This window comes from Cherax quadricarinatus, chromosome 6 (assembly GCF_038502225.1).
Source record: "Cherax quadricarinatus isolate ZL_2023a chromosome 6, ASM3850222v1, whole genome shotgun sequence".
Taxonomy (NCBI): Eukaryota; Metazoa; Arthropoda; class Malacostraca; order Decapoda; family Parastacidae; genus Cherax; species Cherax quadricarinatus.
Window position 1 is genome coordinate 36,019,188 of NC_091297.1, and position 23,110 is coordinate 36,042,297.

Genomic DNA, 23,110 nt, shown 5'->3' on the forward strand with positions numbered 1-23,110 from the left:
TTTTAAATGTTTATACAACAGTGTGCTGTACATTGTAATACAAAGAATAGCAGAAAATCAGCTCTAATATACATTAGTTATGATTATTGGTTAGCCCGTCCTAAGTCCGAGTCGTTGGTAAACGAGTATGTTGCTAAGCGAGGAGAGGCTGTATTTACAACCCATGCTTTACACCCATATAAGAGTATTGGTACCACTATACTCTCATACATTCCCTTTGCCTCCATAGATAATGTTTGTTGTCTCCACAGATACCTTAGTGCACCACCCACCTGTTTTCCTTCATCAGTTCTATGGGTTACCTCGTCCTTCATAAACTCATCCGCTGACAAATCTGCTCCCAAATATCTGAACACATTCACTTCTTTCATACTCCCACCCTGCAATGTGGTATTCAGTTTTTCTGTACCTAACTCATTTGATACTCTCACCTTACTCTTATATGGGTTCACTTTCAGCTTTGTTCCTTTTCACACCTTCCCACACTCATCCACTTAGCTTTGCAACTTCTTTTTAGAATCTCCCAAAAGCACAGTATCATCAGCAAAATGTAACTGTGTCAACTCCCATTTTGTATTTGATTCCCTGTAATTTAATCCCACACCTCTCTCCAACACTCTAACATTACTTATTTTACAACCCTATATATAAATACATGTTAAGCAACCATGGTGAGGCCTACTTTTACCGGAAAATAATCTCCTTCTCTCCTACACACCCTTACCTGAGCCTTACTATCCGTATCAAAACTTTACAGCATTTAGTAACTTAATACCTATTCCATAAACCTGCATCATCTGCCACATTGCTGCCCTATCCTCTTGCACCTTTTTCATGTTCTAGAATTTTTAGATAAGATGTTGTCTAAGTGACATATTAACTTGAATTATGAAAGTATGTATTACTGGAAGTTGCTTGTGAGTTTGGGCGTGGCAGCCAAATATGTACAGTTCCCAGTGTTCTCTTAGATTTTATTTCAAAATAAGTAGCCATTTGTATTAGAAATGCTTCCAGTAAGCAGTGTGTTTTGGTAAACTTTTTTTTTTTTTTAGGGGATTGGGGTTATCCATTGTTTATACACTGAGTAGAGTATGGTTTGATTCTGAGTAATCATCTCTTCTAAAATTAGACGCTAACTCAAATAAAACAAAAAAATGAAAGGAGTGGAGATGAATGGTTTTTGGGACCTGATGAGCTGTTGGAGTGTGAGCAGAGTAATGTTTTTTGAAGGATTTCAGGGAAACCAGGTAGCTATGCTTGAGTCCTGGAGGTGGGAAGTATAATGCATGCACTTTATGGAGGAGTTTGGGATATTGGCTGTTTGGAGTGACATCTAAACTGTCATCTGGGCACTTATGCAAAGACAGTGATCATGTGTGAATGATGGTGAAAGTGTTGAATGATAGTGAAAGTGTTTCTTACTTTTTTGGGTCACCCTGCTTCAGTCTGAGATGGCCGACGTGTTGGAAAAAAAAAATCATACTTATGATTTCACTTGTTTACTATGAACTTGTTGCATATTCATACTTATTATGTGTTTGCTGCTTTCAGGAAAATACGATGCAGTTGGTGGCAAAAGGGACACTTGATCTTCTTTCTGAGCATCTTTACGTTAAAGACAAGGTTTGCCAAGATTTTCAGTAGCTACATATAAATGAGGTCCAACTTCGAGAAGTGTGTGCTTTACAGTTATCTTTTGATATTTGCATTCTTTGCAGTTTCATTATTCTTGGTTTTCTCCATCTTGGTTGTGTGCACCCCTCTTCCATATTCACATAGTATCCAGAAACCTAATTTTCATGAATAGTGAGGGACAGTTGTGTACAGTAGAGCCCCCATATCCGAGGATTCAGGTTCCACGGTTTTGGTTATCCACGCTTTACCTCTGGCTGAAAATATTAAGGAGGTTGCAATTTAAGGTTTCATTTTTTATTTATCGTCTAATTTCAGTCATTTTTTACTGTTTGAATAAGAGCAGCAGCAGTTGCTGTTGGTGGCAGTGGCGTCAGTGGCGGAATATATTTTATTATTTAATGATGGTAATGTCTTATTGTGCTTAATTTATCAATTAAATTTTCTCATAGGTATATATGTAAATGAAAAGTTACTTATATAAAGGATTTGCTACTATCTGGGGTTTCGGGCATCCGTGGTAGGTCTTGGAACATATCACCCATGGATATGGGGGGGACTACTGTACTCATTTTTCAACCTACACATGAGTTGTTTGTATAGAGAACAATAGTATAAAGGGTGATTTTTCACACATGTTCATACCACAATTTGGCAGCTGTTAACCCTTTGAGGGTTTTGGTCGTACTAGTACGTCTTACGCATAGGGGTTTTTGACGTACTAGTACGCATAAATTCTAGCGGCCTCAAATCTCGCGCGAAAAGGCTGGTAGGCCTAGGTGTGAGAGAATGGGTCTGCGTGGTCGGTGTGCGCGGTAGAAAAAAATCTGGGACCCAGTGGTGCATTGTGGGAATGCCCTCTTAGTAAACAATGTCCACCATGCCTCGCGGTAAGAAGGTCCACACTCCTCGGCGAATTGGGACACTTTTGTTCCCCAGTGACAGTTCTAATAGTGATGGAAGTGCCAGTGAAGATGAGTTTCGTGGTTTTAGTGAGGTTTTGACCGAAACTAATGACCATAATATCGGTAATAGTGAGGAAAACCCAGACGACCCTCAGCCTTCCACCTCTGGTGCTTGGCCCTCTTGTTCACGTTCAGTTGTTCCAGAACCCAAGAGGAAACTTCTATTTCCCCAAATCCCAGACTCAGATGAGAGCATGGGTGATGATAGTGATAGTGAATATGAACTACAAGCTCTTCAAACTAGTTCCAGTAGTGATAGTGAAGTGCAATATTCCCCAGTGAAGCGTCAGTATATACGACGATATATGCGCTCTGGTAGTGTGCCATATGTTATACCAAGGGGAAGGAGTGTATCTCGGAGTACATCCCGTGGCTGTACAAAAGGAACAGACAGTGAAAATGACGAAGATACTGTTGCAATTGGGATGGAAAATGTGCGTGGTGGTAGTGGTGCCGGCGGTGAGGCACCAGCAGTGGGCCATGCTGCCACCCACGCTGCCACCCACGCCGCTGCCTCAGCTGATTTAGAACAAAGGCCACCATCCCCCACTCACCCACCACACCAGCCTCCACAACCACAACCTCCACAACCACAACCACAACCACCTGTCATTGTCCAGTACCCACCAGCAGACTGCACCTGGGATTGGCAGGAAGCTGTCAATTTTGTTCCAAATCCCCACCAGTTTGATGGCAGCCAAAGTGGAATACGGCCATCTTGTGCACTTGGGAACAATGCCACTGAACTGGAATGTTTCGAGTTATTCTTTGACGAACCACTGATGAAAAGTATTGTCATGGAAAGCAACACATACATACTACGAGTACACCATGGCAAACACATTACTTTCACCAAAATCACGTCTACACCAGTGGAAGGAGGCAACTGTGGCTGAGATGTATCTTTTCTTTGCCACAATAATGCTTATGCCACATGTGTATAAGCACAAAGTGAAATCATACTGGTCAACAGACCCCCTGATTGCAACACCAGGTTTCAGTGATATAATGCCAGTGAATCGATTTGTGCTAATGTTACGTATGCTTCACTTCTCAGATAAAACCAGGCCTGACAGAACTGACAGGTTATATAAGATTAGGAATGTGTTTGTGTATCTGAAACGGAAATTCAGTACGCATTTTTATCCCTTCAGGAAGCTTGTAATTGACGAGTCTTTGATTCTGTTCAAAGGAAGACTCTCTTTCAAGCAGTACATACCAAGCAAGAGGAAACGCTTTGGTATAAAATTGTTTGTGCTTTGTGATTGTTACAGTGGTCTGGTATTGGATATTATTGTGTACACTGGAAGTTATACATTGCAAAATACCAGGAAGTTATTGGGCATCTCAGGTGATGTGGTTCGAACAATGATAGAACCATACCTTGGTAAGGGGCATATATTATATACAGATAACTGGTACACAAGCCCCTCACTCAGTGATTTTTTGCGAGTGAACATGACAGATGTGTGTGGCACAGTGTGTGCAAATCGGAAACATATGCCCAGGTTTGACGCTGGCACTCGTAGAGGTGAGGTGCAGGCGTTTGCTGCCAATGACATCATGGCATTTCGGTGGCATGACAAACGAGATGTCACACTGTTGTCATCAATTCACCCTAATGAAATGGCAGACAGTGGCAGGCAGCATAGAGAGAGAAATGAACCCATTCTAAAACCTGCAGCTGTGATTGATTACACCTTCAACATGCGTTCAGTGGACAAATGTGACATGCAGATTGGGTTTGCTGATTGTGTTCGCAAGAGTTATAAGTGGTACATCAAACTGTTTTTCCATCTTCTGGACATTTCCATGCTCAATGCTTATAATATGTATAAGATGAGCACCAGAAACAAACCACAGTATGGCGAATTCTGTTTGTCTGTCATCAGACAAATAGTATTCAAGTACCAAGGAACAGTACCTGCAATTGACCGCCCATCAAATTATCAACAACTACCTGCTTGTCTGAAGCATGGTGATCACTTCCTGGTAAAACTGCCTGCTACTGCTTTGAAGAAAAAGGCTCAGAAGAGGTGTTACGTCTGTGCACATACAAAAAAACGCACACAACAACGCAGAGACACTCGTTTTATGTGTGAGGAGTGCAAAACTCCACTGTGCATGACACCATGTTTCAAAGAGTGCCACAGGCTTCAGAACTTCTAGAAACATTCCCTGTGACTGTATATGTGTATATAAAATATAGAAAAATAGTAATAAACAACATTTCATATCGTTTGTTTGTGTAAATATTTTCTGTAAACAGAATAATGACAACAGTGTTTACGCCCTTATTGTGTAGTATTGAAAAAGAAATAACTTACAAAATACTGATCATGTTGGCCTCAGAGGCCATAAAAGTTACTCAGTAAAAGAAAAATTGAAAAATAATTGAAAATAGTACATAAAAAAGTAAATAGAAAAATACCGGGTGATGGCAGTCGGCGATGTTACCATATGTTGCTCAATTTTGGCAAATTTCACGCCTCGATATCTCGGTAAGTATTGACGTTAAAATTTTTTTGTTTAGCCTATAATGTTTAGAAAAAAAAACTATTTTTTCATAAGAAAAAATAATTTTTTTTTTTTTTTGAAATTTGGCCGACCCTGAGAACGAGTTTAGGAGAGGGCCTGTCGACCCTCAAAGGATTAAAAATTACTTGGTTCTTCAGTGAACCTCCTGTAAGAGAAGAGTGGTTGTGTATAAGATGGGATGTTTGTTACTTGGCACCCTAATAGTATATGAGGCTTGTTATTAGTTTTCACTTTATTTCATCAGTGTTTGGAAAACATATTATTTTATCTTTTACAGTGTGTCTTTAGGGATTTTTTTAACATAGAATTGATTATATGGCATAGATTTTTTTAATTAATTTTTGTATTACCTTTGCAGTAGTAGGTTGGTAGACAGCAACCACCCAGGGAGGTACTACCGTCCTGCCAAGTGAGTGTAAAACAAAAGCCTGTAATTGTTTTACGTGATGGTAGGATTACTGCTGTCTTTTGTCTGTCTCATAAACATGCAAGATTTCAGGTACGTCGTGCTACTTCTTTTTACACTTAGGTCACACTACACATACATGTACAAGCATATTTATACACACCCCTCTGGGTTTTCTTCTATTTTCTTTCTAATTCTTGGTCTTGTTTATTTCTTCTTATCTCCATGGGGAAGTGGAACAGAATTCTTCCTCTGTAAGCCATGCGTGTCGTAAGAGACGACTAAAATGCCAGGAGCAAGGGGCTAGTAACCCCTTCTCCTGTATATATTACTAAATTTAAAAGGAGAAACTTTAGTTTTTTTCTTTTGGGCCACCCCACCTCGGTGGGATACGGCTGGTATGTTGAAAGAAAGAAAGAAAGAAAGATATATATACACACCCCTCTGGGTTTTCTTCTATTTTCTTTCTAGTGCTTGTTCTTGTTTATTTCCTCTTATCTCCATGGGGAAGTGGAACAGAATTCTTCCTCCGTCAGCCATACGTGTTGTACGAGGCAACTAAAATGCCGGAAGCAAGGGGCTAGTAACCCCTTCTCCTGTACAAATTACTAAATTTAAAAAAAAAAAACTTTTGTTTTTCTTTTTGGGCCACCCTGCCTTGGTGGGATACGGCCAGTTTGTTGAAAAAAAAAAATTACCTTTGCAGTAGAAGAAGTGGAAAGCAATGTAGGGGTTGCCCAAGGGAAAGTTGGATAGAGAGTGTAAAGGAGGTTTTGTGTGAGGGACTTGGATCTCCAGCAGGTACGTGTGAGTGTGTTAGATAGGAGTGGAGGCAAATGGTTTTTGGAACTTGACGAGCTGTTGGAATGTGAGCAAGGTTAGCCAGACTTGAGTCCTAGTGGTGGGAAGTACAGTGCCTGCACTCTGAAGGAGGGGTGGCAGATATTTGCAGTTTGAAGAATTATCTGAGTTGTAATGTTAGCATGCCTCTGGCAAGACAGTGATGGCATGAGTGGTAGTGAAAGTGTTTCCCCATGATATTCCATGGGGAAGTGGAAAAGAGTTCTCCCTCCATAAGCCATGTATGTCATAAGAGGCGATCAAAATGCTGGGAACAAGGGGCTTGTAATTCCTTCTTCTGTATAAATTACTAAATTTAAAAAGAAAAGCTTTTGTTTTTCTATTTAGATCACCTGCCTTGGTGGGATACAGCCAGTGTGTTAAAAAAAATAAAACATGATAACCATGTTTCAGGTGTCACGTCTTGTTGTGGAGATGATGAAACGTGAATGGCCACAGCAGTGGCCAGGTTTGCTTTATGAACTTCAAGAACTTTCTAATAGCGGTCCCACACAAACAGAGTTGGTGCTGTTCGTTTTTCTGCGTATTGCTGAAGATGTAGCTACATTGCAGGTGATTTTATCTTTTAAATCTGTTGTTTTATTCTAATGATAGGTATTTTTTTTGGGTGGAATTTTTTTCATTATGATTAATTTTACTTTTATCTTTATATAATTATATTTTTATTATTTATACTTTCGTACTCTACAGCATACAGTGGTACCCCGAGTTTCGGCCATAATTCGTTCCAGAAGGCTGTTCGAGTGCCGTTACCGAACAAATTTGTTCCCATGAGAAATAATGTTAATTAGATTAGTCCATTCCAGACCCCCAAAAATACACCTGCAAAAGCACTTAAAATAATACAATTACGTAAGTGTTTGAGTTGGGAGCTGTACAAAACTTGGGGGTACCACTGTACTTATGAAAACAATCCTTTTTTTTTTTATCTTATTTCTTATTTTGTTGGGTTGAGAGTAAATGATCATGATACAAAAGATACTTGAGGGCAGATAAAGGACACACCAAGATAGATTCTTTGTCAGAAAAGAATCTAGAGGAGGGAAAAAATGGACAAAACATTCCAAGAGTAACTACAGTGGACCCCCGCATACCGTTGGCCTTACATAACGTTAAATCCGCATACCGATACGTTCTATCGCTAAGATTTTGCCTCGCATACCGCTAAAAAACCCGCTCAACGCTGTTCGTCTGAGACGCGTCTAATGTGCGGCCTTAGCCAACCTCACATGTTCCACCGGTGGCATTGTTTACCAGCCAGCCTCCGCGATAACATCCAAGCATACACTCGAAACATTTCGTATTATTACAGTGTTTTTGGTGATTTTATCTGCAAAATAAGTGACCATGGGCCCCAAGAAAGCTTCTAATGCCAACCCTACAGGAATAAGGGTGAGAATTACTATAGAGATGAAGAAAGAGATCATTGATAAGTATGAAAGTGGAGTGCGTGTCTCCGAGCTGGCCAGGTTGTATAATAAACCCCAGTCAACCATCGCTACTATTGTGAGCAACAAAAAGGCAATCAAGGAAGCTGTTCTTGCCAAAGGTTCAACTGTGTTTTCGAAACAGAGATCGCAAGTGATGGAAGATGTTGAGAGACTCTTATTGGTGTGGATAAATGAAAAACAGATAGCAGGAGATAGCATCTCTCAAGTGATCATAAGTGAAAAGGCTAGGAAGTTGCTTCAGGATTTAATTAAAAAAATGCCTGCAACTAGTGATGATGTGAGTGAATTTAAGGCCAGCAAAGGTTGGTTTGAGAGATTTAACCCTTTCAGGTTCCGTCCCGTAGATCAACGGCTTTACGTTGAGTGTCCAAACCGTAGATCTATGCCAAAATTCTAGCGCCGTCAAATTTAGCGCAAAAACGCTCATAGGCCTACATGTGAGAGAACGGGTCTGCGTGGTGGGTGTGCACCATAAACAAAAAATCTAGGCGCCCGCATAGCATTGTGGGAACGCCGGCTCAGTTATCCTTGTTCACCATGCCTCGTCGCAAGTCAGCTCTCACTCCCTGGAAAATTGGGACTCTCCTCTTCCTATCTGATAGTTCTGACACTGATGGAAGTGGAAATGAAGACGAATTCTACGGCTTTGATCAGTTAGTGACCGAAAAGAATGACCAGGATATCGATAATAGTGCAGAAAACCCTGACGATCGTCAACCTTCTACCTCTGGTGTGGGCACTCGTGACTCACGGTTGGTTGTTCCTCATCGCAAGAGAAAACTAATATTTTCGCGTGGCCAGGCCTCTGACTTCAGTAATGATGATGATAGTGACGTGGACTGTGATTTTATTGCGCTCGACGATCAATCGAGTAGTGATAGTGAGGAATCATATTCACCAGTGAAGCGTCGGTATGTTTGCCGCCGCATGCGCTCGGGTAGTGTACCCTATGCTGTGCCCAGGGGCCGGAGTACATCCCATGGCCCTACACCAGTTTTAGGTAGTGATAGTGAGGATAATGTGGCTACACTTGGCATGGATAGACCACAGGCATCAGTGGATGGTGTTAGTGGTGATGGTAGTGGCACCGCCATGCGTGACTCACCAGGCCACGCTGGGACCCATGCTGACTCGTCAGTTCAAGGACAAAGCAGAGCGCCAGCCACCAGCCCACCACAACCACAACCACCCGCACAACCAGCCTATGATGTCCAGTATCCACCAGCAAACCGTATGTGGGATTGGCAGCAAAATCCCAATTTTGTTCCCAAGCCTCACCACTTTGATGATTCTCAAAGTGGAATTCTACCTACTTGTCCCCTTGGAACCACGGCCAATGAACTGGAATTCTTTGAATTATTCTTTGACCAGCCATTGATGGAAATTATTGTCAGGGAAAGTAATAAGCATTTTGAGTACACCATGGCAAATACGATCTTATCACCACAGTCAAGACTACACAGGTGGAAAGAGACGACTGTTGCAGAAATGTATTTGCTTTTTGTAACAATAATGCTTATGCCTCATGTCTATAAGCATAATATAAAAGCATACTGGTCCACAGATTGGCTAATTTCTACCCCGGTCTTCAGTGAAATCATACCAGTGAACAGGTTTATCTTACTCTTACGTATGTTGCACTTCTCTGACAAAACCAGGCCTGACAGAAGTGATAGGTTATACAAGATTAGAAATGTTTTCATGTATCTCAAACAAAAGTTCAGGATATACTTTTATCCATTCAAGAATCTTGTAATTGACGAGTCTTTGATTTTGTTCAAAGGTAGACTGTCATTCAAGCAGTATATACCGAGCAAGAGGAAACGCTTTGGTATAAAACTGTTTGTACTCTGTGATTGTGACAGTGGCCTGGTGTTGGATATTGTTGTATACACAGAAAGTAAAACATTGAAAGATACCAAGATGTTATTGGGTATCTCAGGTGACGTAGTGAGAAACATGATGGCACCTTATATTGGTAAGGGGCATACATTATATACCGATAACTGGTACACAAGCCCATTACTCAGTGATTTCATGCGAGTGAACAAGACAGATGTGTGTGGCACAGTGCGTTCTAATCATAAACATATGCCCAGGCTCAACGCAGGTGCTCGTGGTGATGACGTGCAGGTGTTTACTGCCAATGACATCATGGCATTAGGTGGCATGACAAACGAGATGTCACATTGTTGACAACCATTCACTGTAATGAAATGCAAGACAGTGGCAAAGTTGATCGAGTGACTAATGAACATATTCGAAAACCAGTGTCAGTGATTGATTATACACAAAACATGCGCTTGGTTGACAAGTGACATGCAGATTGGTTTTGTTGACTATGTTCGTAAGAGTTACAAGTGGTACATGAAACTTTTCTTCCATCTCATGGACATTTCAATGCTCAATGCATATAATATGTACCAAATAAAGACTGGCAACAGACCACCTTATGGTGAATTTTGTTTGTCTGTTGTCAGACAACTCATAATGAAGTACCAGGTAACAACACCTGCTATACAACATGGTCCTCGAATTCCTCAGGATATACCCAAGCGTTTGAGGAGAGAAGGTGATCATTTCATAATACAGCTTCCTTCAACTCAGAAGAAATTTGCTCAGAAGAGATGCATTGTGTGTGCACAAACAAAACGACGGCAACAAAGACGCAAAGACACTCGGTTTATGTGTGAGGAATGTAAGGTGCCTCTGTGCATAGTGCCTTGTTTCAAGGAGTTCCACAAGCTCCAGCAGTTCTAAAACCATGTCCAGTGATTGTAAATATGTAAATATATGATAGAACATTAGTATCATACAATATTTGTGCATGTTTATTGTAATAAACAACAGTGGTAAACAATAATATGATAATAATTTTAGTGCGGTTATTGTGTTCAATACAGTGAGTTTATATATATACATTATATACAGTATTGGTCTCTCAGGCCCCAAATGTTAGTAGGCATAGAAAAAAATTGGAAAAGAAAAGAAAAAACAACTAAAACCACAAAATAATGTAATGCGCGTATGTGGAATTCGTCGATGTTGCCACCACCACATCATTTTTGACAAACTTCTTGGCACTGTATCTCGGTAAGTACTGATCAGATTTTTTTTTTTGTCTTATTACCTTCACAAAAATATGCTCTTTAATTCTGTAAGAAAAAATATTTTTTTTTTTTTTTTTCAAAATTTCTTGGACACTGGAGCACCACTTCAGATTTTGGCCTTGGACCCTGAAAGGGTTAAGAAGCATAGTGGCATACATAGTGTGATAAGGCATGGTGAGGCTGCCAGTTCGGACCACAAAGCAGCTGAAAAATATGTGCAGGAATTCAAGGAGTACATAGAAAGTGAAGGACTGAAACCTGAACAAGTGTTTAATTGTGACGAAACAGGCCTGTTTTGGAAGAAAATGCCAAACAGGACCTACATTACTGAGGAGGAAAAGGCACTCCCAGGACATAAGCCTATGAAAGACAGGCTTACTCTGTTGATGTGTTCCAATGCTACTGGTGATTACAAAGTGAAGCCTTTATTAGTGTATCACTCAGAAACTCCCATAGCGTTCAGACAAAAGAATATCCTCAAGGCTAATTTGTGTGTGCTGTGGAGGGCAAACAGTAAGGCATGGGTCACTAGGGACTTTTTCTATGACTGGTTACACCATGCATTTGCTCCCAATGTGAAAGATTACCTAACTGAAAAGAAATTAGACCTTAAGTGCCTCCTGGTGTTAGACAATGCCCCTGGTCATCCTACAGACGTGGCAGAGCGACTTTATGGAGACATGAAGTTCATTAAGGTGAAGTTTTTGCCTCCTAATGCCACTCCTCTCCTACAGCCCATGGACCAGCAGGTTATTGCAAACTTCAAAAAACTGTACACAAAAGCTCTGTTTGAAAGGTGCTTTGTAGTGACCTCAGAAACTCAACTGACTCTAAGAGAGTTTTGGAGAGATCACTTTAATATCCTCAATTGTGTAAACCTTGTAGGTAAGGCTTGGGAGGGAGTGACTAAGAGGACCTTGAACTCTGCTTGGAAGAAACTGTGGCCAGAATGTGTAGACAAAAGGGATTTTGAAGGATTTGAGGCTAACCCTGAGAGGAGTATGCCAGTTGAGGAATCAATTGTGGCATTGGGGAAGTCCTTGGGGTTGGAGGTTAGTGGGGATGATGTGGAAGAGTTGGTGGAGGAGGACAATGAAAAACTAACCACTGATGAGCTGATAGATCAACTTCAACAACAAGAGGCCAGACCTGAGGAAACTGATTCGGAGGAGGGGAGAGAGAAATTGAAGAAGTTGTCTACTACAAAGATTAAGGAAATCTGTGCAATGTGGCTGAAAGTGCAAACCTTTGTGGATGAAAATCACCCTCACACAGCTATTGCAAGCCGTGCTGGTGACTATTACACTGACAATGTTGTGAAACACTTTAGGGAAGTCATAAAGGAACGAGAGGTACAGGCCACTATGGACAGATATGTTGTGCGACAGAAGTCCAGTGACTCTGAAGCTGGTCCTAGTGGCATTAAAAGAAGGGAAGTAACCCCAGAAAAGGACTTGACACCTCAAGTCTTAATGGAAGGGGATTCCCCTTCTAAACATTAAGACTCTCTCCTCCTCCCATCCCATCAATCATCACCAGATCTTCAATAAAGGTAAGTGTCATGTAATTGTGCATGCCTTTTTCAGTTTGTGTGTATTAAAATTAATATTTCATGTGGTAAAAATATTTTTTTTTCATACTTTGGGGTGTCTTGCACAGATTAATTTGATTTCCATTATTTCTTATGGGGAAAATTCATCCGCATAACAATAATTTCGCATAACAATGAGCTCTCATGCACGGATTAATATCGTTATGCGGGGGTCCACTGTACAGGGATTTCAGAAAGAAATTTTTTAGTCAGTTGAACACCAGTCTGTGTTGGATATCTGGGCCAGTGGACCACCAGCAACAATAGCCTGGTTGGCCGGGCAAGCACCAGATGAGACTGGCCCAAAGTCGCATTCCGGGAGTAGAAAAACTTGAAACTCATCAAAGGTAAATAATGTAAGCAGACTTAATATGCATAGGAGATGAGAGATAATGATGAAGTTGTGTCAAGTAGGTTAGTTGGAAGTTAAGAAGTAGGACCAAGAGCTAGAGCTCCCATCATCTTCACAAAGCTAGATAATTAAAAATACAATTTGTAATTACACTCATTCCATTATGCTCCTCGTCACATTGACTCCATGATGAGGGTGGCAAGGGAAGATGGAAAAGACAGAGATAGGGATGGAGTGAACAGTAGAGGCAGGGAAATAAAAGGGGCTTAAGTGGAAGAAATGGAGATTGAGTTAACTATTTTTCAAGAATTTTCTAACAGTTGCTTCTTTTGAGGTATGCTATAGGGAACAAAGGTTATTGGGAGCTACAAGTGCCTTTCATGGTTTCAACATAGTTAATTACTTTAAGATTTAATTTTTCTGTCGCAGCAGGAGTTCCAGCAGAAAATAAAATCATTAAAGACATTTTGCTACCTTCTTACATTTAGTTTTTATTCCTAACTGTTGATTTAAGTATTTACTACCCAGACAACAAGACTAAATCAGTGAAGAACTTTATCTTTCAATGCTATGCTCTGTGTAAGATTACTAAAATCTTGATTAATCAGCATCTAACTTTCAGTAGCAATGTATATTATGAGGAAATATGGTATACAAATGGAATTATATACCAACAAGTTAATAAAACACATTGTGCAGTTTATGTCATTTTATGTCATAAACTGCATTTTATATGTATTAATATAAGGAAGTATTGTGCTCAACAGAATATTTTGTTACGACAGAACATAGAATCCAACCAGCGTCGACGTGATCTCTACCAAGCGATGACGGTGAATATGGAAAAGATGTTTAAATTTTTCCTTACACTCTTGGAGGAAAATTTTAAGCAGTATGAAGCAAAAATGAGCCAGCAAGATTCTCAAACAGCACAGCAGCACTGCCGAGTTGTGCAGGTGCTGTATATTTTTGTGTATTAATATAGTGTATTAATATATTTGGAAATTGTTGAAAAGTTGGTTCATGAGTATTTCAAACCCTCTTCCTCACGTAAAGGTAAATTATTGCATGTTCTGTATAAAGGTTGAAGAGGGTTGGAATAGTTTTAAAAATGCAGTATTAGAATGTGGGGCAGAAGTTTGTGGCTATAGGAGGGTGGGTGAAGGAGGAAAGACGAGTGATTGGTGGAATCATGAAATAAAGGGTGTGATAAAAGAGAAGAAGATAGCTTATATAGGTTTTTACAAAGCAGAAGTGTTATAAGAAGAGTAGAGAATATGGAGAGTAAAAGAAAGGTGAAGAAAGTGGTGAGAGAGTGCAAAAGGAGAGCAGATGATAGAGTGGGAGAGGCACTGTCAAGAAATTTTGATGAAAATAAGAAAAAAATTTGGAGTGAGATAAACAAGTTAAGAAAGCCAAGGGAACAATTGGATTTGTTAGTTAAAAACAGAGTAGGGGAGTTAATAGACCAGGAGCTGGAGGTATTGGGTAGATGGCGGGAATATTTTGAAGAACTTTTAAATGTCGACGAAGAAAGGGAGGCGGTAATTTCATCCACTGGCCAGGGAGGTATAACATCTTTTAGGAGTGAAGAAGAGCAGGAGGTGAGTGTGGGGATGGTGCATTAGGCATTATGTAGAATGAAAGGTGGTAAAGCATCTGCAACTGACGGGATCATGACAAAAATGTTAAAAGCAGGGGAAGATATAGTGTTGGAATGGTTGGTATTTTTGTTTAATAAATATATGAAAGAGGGGAAGGTACCTAGGGATTGGCAGAGAGCATGTATAGTTTCTTCATATAAAGGGAAGGGGGACAAGAGAGATTGTAAAAATTATAGGGGAATAAGTTTACTGAGTATACCAGGAAAAGTGTACAGTAGGGTTATTATTGAGAGAATTAAAGAGGTAAGACAGATGTAGATGAGCATGGAGGCTTTAGAGTGGGTAGGGGATGTGTAGATCAAGTGTTGAAGCATATATGTGAACAGTATTTTGATAAGGGTAGGGAAGTTTTCATTGCATTTATGGATTTAGAAAAGGCATATGATAGAGTGGATAAGGGAGCAATGTGGCAGATGTTGCAGGTATATAGAATAGGTAGTAAGTTAATAAATGTTGTAAAGAGTTCTTATGAGGATAGTGAGGCTCAGGTTAGGGTGTGTAGGAGAGAGGGAGATTACTTCCCAGTAAAATTAGGTCTTAGACAGGGATGTGTAATGTCACCATGGTTATTTAATATATTTATAGATTGGGTTGCAAAAGAAGTAAATGCTAGGGTGTTGGGGAGAAGAGTGGGATTAAATTATGGGGAATCAAATACAAAATGGGAGTTGACACAGTTACTTTTTGCTGATGATACTGTGCTTATGGGAGATTCCTAAGAAAAGTTGCAAAGGTTAGTGGACGAGTTAGGGAGGGTGTGTAAAGGTAGAAAGTTGAAGTGAACATAGATAAGAGTAAGGTCATGAGGGTGTCAAATGATTTAGATAAAGAAAAATTGGATATCACATTGGGGAGAGGGAGTATGGAAGAAGTGAATGTTCTCATATACTATTTGGGAATGGACTTATCAGCGGATGGGTTTATGAAGGATGAGGTTAACCATATAATTGATGAAAGAAAAAAAGGTAAGTGGTGCATTGAGGTATATGTGGAGACAAAAAACGTTGTCAGTGGAGGCAAAGAAGGGAATGTATGAAAGTATAGTGGTACTAACACTCTTATATGGGTATGAAGCTTGGGTTGTAAATGCTGCAGAGAGGATGTGGCTGGAGACAGTGGAGATGTCATGTCGAAGGGCAATGTGTGGTGTAAATATTATGCAGAGAATTTGGAGTGTGGAAATTAAGAGGAGGTGTGGAGTTACTAAAAGTATTAGTTAGAGGGCTGAAGAGGGGTTGTTGAGGTGGTTTGGTCATTTACAGAGAATGGTTCAAAGTAGAATGACTTGGAGAGAGTATAAATCTGTAGGGGAAGGAAAGAGGGGTAGGGGTCGTCCTCGAAAAGGCTGGAGGGAGCGGGTAAAAGAAGGTTTTGTGGGCAAAGGGCTTGGACTTCCAGCAAGCGTGTTAGGAGTGAATGGAGATGAATGGTTTTTGGGACCTAACAAGCTGTTGGAGTGTGAGCAGGGTAATATTTAGTGAAGGGATTTAGGGAAACCGGTTGGCCAGACTTGAGTCCTGGAAATGGGAAGTACAATGCCTGCACTTTACAGGAGGGGTTTGGGATATTGACAGTTTAGAGGGACTTCTAAACTGTCGTATCTGAGTGCCTCTGCAAGGACAGTGATTATGTATGAGGTGAAAGTGTTGAATGATGATGAAAGTATTTTCTTTTTGGGATTTTCTTTCTTTTTGTGTCACCCTGCCTTGGTGGGAGACGACCGACTTGTTGAAAAAAAAATAGCATTGCCAAAATAGCTAAGAAGTGCTGGATCAAAAACTTTTAGTGACTGGTTTTGAAGGTGGAGAGCTTGCTTCTGATTTTTAATATTTGAAAGCCCATTCAATTTTTTGACTGCATAAATCTGCTTAGTCAGCTTTGAGAAGCAGAGAATTCTGCTATGGTTTGGATGCCTTAAGTTTTTAATACCTTGTGACACAGCATACAACTTCTCTGAGGGGGTTGCCCCACTTCCCTTGAGAGAAGGTGTTCTTTCAAGGGAAGTGAGGGGCTCTTGATCAAACAAATTCATTCTACCCTTTTCCTTGTATGAAAATTGATTGCCTCCCATTCCCAGCTGTATGACCCCTACTGGTTTAGTGTTCTGCCATTGAATGTAGGAATAATAATAATAATAACAACAGTTTAGGAAAAAACTTCAAAGTTGAGGTACAGCCATGAATAGAGATTTCTTTTACATTTTTGAAATTTACTGATCTGACTTTTGCAATCATTCCCTTTGTGTTTTCTAGACATACAAAAGACTTAACATAATGGCTGAAATCCCATGTTTTTGAGTTGTCATTGTGACATATTGAGATCACTTATATACCCAGTGTAGTTGTGAACACATCACACACAGGGCAGTGCTCATTTCCTGGGGTTACAAGTTCATCAAATGGTGCAGAATGGTTGTGGGTGAAGTGCCTATGTTTGTTTCATTATCATGGGAAGTTAAGAGATTTTGCATACAGGTTTTAGAACTAAATTTTTTTATAGCACTGACTATGAGTCTAGTTGTATTGATTGGTTTACAGAGTCTGTTTGCATGTATGTTACCATCTCTTGCATTTCCTCACCAATCTCTTCACAGGTGAGATAAACTCTTTTGATAATTTTGGTGTAATAACTAATATTTTTTTTTTTTTTTTTTTTTTTTTTTTTGGGTAAGAGTGTGTTGTTTAACACATCAACTCCATCAGTGTCATAATCATTTAGCAGGCATGTTATGCATCTTTCCACTTCCATCCTGAAACTTGAAATTTTCCTTGGATGCGATTCACAACAGTTGATTGACACCCAGGTGCCTATTTACAGCTAAGTGAATGGGGTAACAGAATGTAATATGGCTTGCCCATATATATATATTGGGAGACATATGAATATGTCTCCTTACACTTGCTGCACCTATTCACTTAGCAGTAAACACATGGTAGTGGCACAATGGTACTTAATTCCCTTTTGGGCAAGTTCTTTGATGGCAGTGAGGGACTCTAGAAAAGCTTTCCCCTTCCTTAGATCGAGCCTGAATGGCTCCCATTCTCTCAGGCACTGTATGACTCCTACAGGTTTAGTACTTACACATTAATGTAATAATAATGATAACAGTTAATAATAATAATTAATAATAATAATATAGTAGTACCAACACTTATATGGGTGTGAAGCTTGGGTTGTGAATGCAGCAGTGAGGAGGCAGTTGGAGGCAGTGGAGATGTCCTGTCTAAGGGCAATGTGTGGTGTAAATATTATGCAGAAAATTCGGAGTGTGGAAATTAGGAGAAGGTGTGGAGTTAATAAAAGTATTAGTCAGAGGGCTGAAGAGGGGTTGTTGAGGTGGTTTGGTCATTTAGAGAGAATGGATCAAAGTAGAATGACATGGAGAGCGTATAAATCTGTAGGGGAAGGAAGGCAGGGTAGGGGGCATCCTCGAAAAGGTTGGAAGGAAGGGGTAAGGGAGGTTTTGTGGGCGAGGGGCTTGGACTTCCAGCAGGCGTGCATGAGCGTGTTCGATAGGAGTGAATGGAGACGAATGGTATTTGGGACCTGACGATCTGTTGGAGTGTGAGCAGGGTAATATTTAGTGAAGGGATTCAGGGTAACTGGTTTTTTTATATAGCCGGACTTGAGTCCTGGAAATGGGAAGTACAATACCTGCACTCTAAAGGAGGGGTTCGGGATAATAGCAGTTTGGAGGGATATGTTGTGTATCTTTATACATAGAGTGGACCCCCGGTTTACTATCAGCTCCCAATGCGACCAATTATGTAAGTGTATTTATGTAAGTGCATTTGTATGTGTATGTTTGGGGGTCTGAAATGGACTAATCTAATTCACAATATTCCTTATGGGAACAAATTCGGTCAGTACTGGCACCTGAACATACTTCTGCAATGAAATAATATCGTAAACTGGGGGTCCACTGTATATGCTTCTAAACTGTTGTGTTCTGAGTACCTCTGCAAAAACAGTGATTATGTGTGAGTGAGGTGAAAGTGTTGAATGATGATGAAAGTATTTTCTTTTTGGGGATTTTCTTTCTTTTTGGGTCACCCTGCCTCGGTGGGAGACGGCTGACTTGTTAAAAAAAAAAATAATAGTAATAAATAATAATAATAACAACAGTATTTGATTTGGTAGTAGGTTGGTAGACAGCAACCACCCAGGGAAGTACTACCGTCCTGTCAGATGACTGTGAAACAGAAACCTGTAACTGTTTTGCATGATGGTAGGATTGCTGGTTTCTTTTTCTGTCTCATAAACACGCTAGATAACAGGGATATCTTGCTACTCCTACTTACACTTTGGTCACACTTCACAGACATGCACATGCATATATATACAGTGGACCCCCGCTTAACGATCACCTCCAAATGCGACCAATTATGTAAGTGTATTTATGTAAGTGCGTTTGTACGTGTATGTTTGGGGGTCTGAAATGGACTAATCTACTTCACAATATTTCTTATGGGAAAAAATTCGGTCAGTACTGGCACCTGAACATACTACTGGAATGAAAAAAGTTCGTTAACCGGGGGTCCACTGTATATACATACATCTAGGTTTTTCCCCTTTTTCTAAATAGCTCTTCTTCTTCTTTATTTCTTCTATTGTCCATGGGGAAGTGGAAAAGAATCTTTCCTCCGTAAGCCATGCGTGTTGTATGAGGCGACTAAAATGCTGGGAGCAATGGGCTAGTAACCCCTTCAACTGTAGACACTTACTAAAAAAGAGAAAAAAAAAAACTTTATAAAACTGGGATGCTTGAATGTGCATGGATGTAGTGAAGATGACAAGAAACAGATGACTGCTGATGTTATGAATGAAAAGAAGTTGGATGTCCTGGCCCTAAGCGAAACAAAGCTGAAGGGGGTAGGGGAGTTTCGGTGGGGGGAAATAAGTGGGATTAAATCTGGAGTATCTGAGAGAGTTAGAGCAAAGGAAGGGGTAGCAGTAATGTTGAAGGATCAGTTATGGAAGGAGAAAAGAGAATGTGAATGTGTAAATTCAAGAATTATGTGGATTAAAGTAAAGGTTGGATGTGAAAAGTGGGTCATAATAAGCGTGTATGCACCTGGAGAAGAGAGGAATGTAGAGGAGAGAGAGAGATTTTGGGAGATGTTAAGTGAATGTATAGGAGCCTTTGAACCAAGTGAGAGAGTAATTGTGGTAGGGGATCTGAATGCTAAAGTAGGAGAAACTTTTAGAGAGGGTGTGGTAGGTAAGTTTGGGGTGCCAGGTGTAAATGATAATGGGAGCCCTTTGATTGAACTTTGTATAGAAAGGGGTTTAGTTATAGGTAATACATATTTTAAGAAAAAGAGGATAAATAAGTATACAAGATATGATGTAGGGCGAAATGACAGTAGTTTGTTGGATTATGTATTGGTAGATAAAAGACTGTTGAGTAGACTTCAGGATGTACATGTTTATAGAGGGGCCACAGATATATCAAATCACTTTCTAGTTGTAGCTACACTGAGAGTAAAAGGTAGATGGGGTACAAGGAGAATAGAAGCATCAGGGAAGAGAGAGGTGAAGGTTTATAAACTAAAAGAGGAGGCAGTTAGGGTAAGATACAAACAGCTATTGGAGGATAGATGGGCTAATGAGAGCATAGGCAATGGGGTCGAAGAGGTATGGGGTAGGTTTAAAAATGTAGTGTTAGAGTGTTCAGCAGAAGTTTGTGGTTACAGGAAAGTGGGTGCGGGAGGGAAGAGGAGCGATTGGTGGAATGATGATGTAAAGAGAGCAGTAAGGGAGAAAAAGTTAGCATATGAGAAGTTTTTACAAAGTAGAAGTGATGCAAGGAGGGAAGAGTATATGGAGAAAAAGAGAGAAGTTAAGAGAGTGTTGAAGCAATGTAAAAAGAGAGCAAATGAGAGAGTGGGTGAGATGTTATCAACAAATTTTGTTGAAAACAAGAAAAAGTTTTGGAGTGAGATTAACAAGTTAAGGAAGCCTAGAGAACAAACGGATTTGTCAGTTAAAAATAGAAGAGGAGAGTTATTAAATGGAGAGTTAGAGGTATTGGGAAGATGGAGGGAATATTTTGAGGAATTGTTAAATGTTGATGAAGATAGGGAAGCTGTGATTTCGTGTATAGGGCAAGGAGGAATAACATCTTGTAGGAGTGAGGAAGAGCCAGTTGTGAGTGTGGGGGAAGTTCGTGAGACAGTAGGTAAAATGAAAGGGGGTAAGGCAGCCGGGATTGATGGGATAAAGATAGAAATGTTAAAAGCAGGTGGGGATATAGTTTTGGAGTGGTTGGTGCAATTATTTAATAAATGTATGGAAGAGGATAAGGTACCTAGGGATTGGCAGAGAGCATGCATAGTTCCTTTGTATAAAGGCAAAGGGGACAAAAGAGAGTGCAAAAATTATAGGGCGGATAAGTCTGTTGAGTATACCTGGTAAAGTGTATGGTAGAGTTATTATTGAAAGAATTAAGAGTAAGACGGAGAATAGGATAGCAGATGAACAAGGAGGCTTTAGGAAAGGTAGGGGGGTGTGTGGACCAGGTGTTTACAGTGAAACATATAAGTGAACAGTATTTAGATAAGGCTAAAGAGGTCTTTGTGTCATTTATGAATTTGGAAAAGGCGTGTGACAGGGTGGATAGGGGGGCAATGTGGCAGATGTTGCAGGTGTATGGTGTAGGAGGTAGGTTACTGAAAGCAGTGAAGAGTTTTTACGAGGATAGTGAGGCTCAAGTTAGAGTATGTAGGAAAGAGGGAAATTATTTCCCAGTAAAAGTAGGCCTTGGACAAGGATGTGTGATGTCACCATGGTTGTTTAATATATTTATAGATGGGGTTGTAAGAGAAGTAAATGCGAGGGTCTTGGCAAAAGGCATGGAGTTAAAAGATAAAGAATCACACATAAAGTGGGAGTTGTCACAGTTGCTCTTTGCTGATGACACTGTGGTCTTTGGAGATTCTGAAGAGAAGTTTCAGAGATTGGTGGATGAATTTGGTAGGGTATGCAAAAGAAGAAAATTAAAAGTGAATACAGGAAAGAGTAAGGTTATGAGGATAAAAAGATTAGGTGATGAAAGATTGGATATCAGATTGGAGGGAGAGAGTATGGAAGAGGTGAATGTATTCAGATATTTGGGAGTGGACGTGTCAGCGGATGGGTCTATGAAAGATGAGGTGAATCATAGAATTGATGAGGGGAAAAGGGTGAGTGGTGCACTTAGGAGTCTGTGGAGACAAAGAACTTTGTCGTTTGAGGCAAAGAGGGGAATGTATGAGAGTATAGTTTTACCAACGCTCTTATATGGGTGTGAAGCATGGGTGATGAATGTTGCAGCGAGGAGAAGGCTGGAGGCAGTGGAGATGTCATGTCTGAGGGCAATGTGTGGTGTGAATATAATGCAGAGAATTCGTAGTTTGGAAGTTAGGAGGAGGTGCGGGATTACCAAAACTGTTGTCCAGAGGGCTGAGGAAGGGTTGTTGAGGTGGTTCGGACATGTAGAGAGAATGGAGCGAAACAGAGTGACTTCAAAAGTGTATCAGTCTGTAGTGGAAGGAAGGTGGGGTAGGGGTCGGCCTAGGAAAGGTTGGAGGGAGGGGGTAAAGGAGGTTTTGTGTGCGAGGGGCTTGGACTTCCAGCAGGCATGCGTGAGCGTGTTTGATAGGAGTGAATGGAGACAAATGGTTTTTAATACTTGACGTGCTGTTGGAGTGTGAGCAAAGTAACATTCATGAAGGGGTTCAGGGAAACCGGCAGGCCGGACTTGAGTCCTGGAGATGGGAAGTACAGTGCCTGCACTCTGAAGGAGGGGTGTTAATGTTGCAGTTTAAAAACTGTAGTGTAAAGCATCCTTCTGGCAAGACAGTGATGGAGTGAATGATGGTGAAAGTTTTTCTTTTTCGGGCCACCCTGCCTTGGTGGGAATCGGCCAGTGTGATAATAAAAATAATAAAAAAATACTTCTTTAATTGATGATTTGTGTTTTTGTTGCAGGTTGTTCTGATGACATTGACAGTATATGTTGAATGGGTGTCTTTGCATTACATATTCTCAAATGATGGCAAGCTCTTACAATCCTTATGTTTTCTACTAAGTCAAGACAGTCTCAAGATGGAAGCTGCAGAATGCCTCTTACAGGTATGTTTCTTTAACCGGATTATGATACTGTACTAGGAAATATTAGTGGTGATTTTCATATTTTCTTCTTCCGTTTTATGTTTTATTGAGGTGACTTTTTTGACTTTTATGTCTTATAAAAGTATGTTGTACTTGTGTAAAAACTTATTTGTAGCTGTAAGAGCAGAGTGATACTATTGGTATCTCATCTTCAGTTATCTGAATGATGGTGAAGTGTTTCTTGTATGGGTCACCTTACCTTGGTGGGAGATGGCCATAGTGTTAAAAAAAAGCCACATATGGAAATGGAGGAAACAGTAACAGGTCCCTTCAAGAACATTGACTTTGTGATGAAATATTGATAACATCAGTCAGAGAGAAGGATCTAGGAGTCATTGCTGAGAAAAGATTATCACTAGATTCACTAGATCATGTAAATGAAATTG

General features: G+C 40.2%; 1 protein-coding gene across 2 annotated transcripts in view; it reads left to right on the forward strand.

Moving 5' to 3' along the window:
• Ranbp21 (exportin-5-like protein Ranbp21) overlaps positions 1-23,110 on the forward strand; it is a 197,710-nt gene that overhangs the window by 45,902 nt on the left and 128,698 nt on the right. For both annotated transcript variants that reach the window (XM_070081343.1, XM_070081345.1), the window contains exons 4-7: positions 1,552-1,623; positions 6,796-6,954; positions 13,692-13,862; positions 22,542-22,685. In XM_070081343.1, the coding sequence (XP_069937444.1) occupies positions 1,552-1,623; positions 6,796-6,954; positions 13,692-13,862; positions 22,542-22,685 (546 nt within the window). The remainder of the gene's footprint in view (positions 1-1,551; positions 1,624-6,795; positions 6,955-13,691; positions 13,863-22,541; positions 22,686-23,110) is intronic.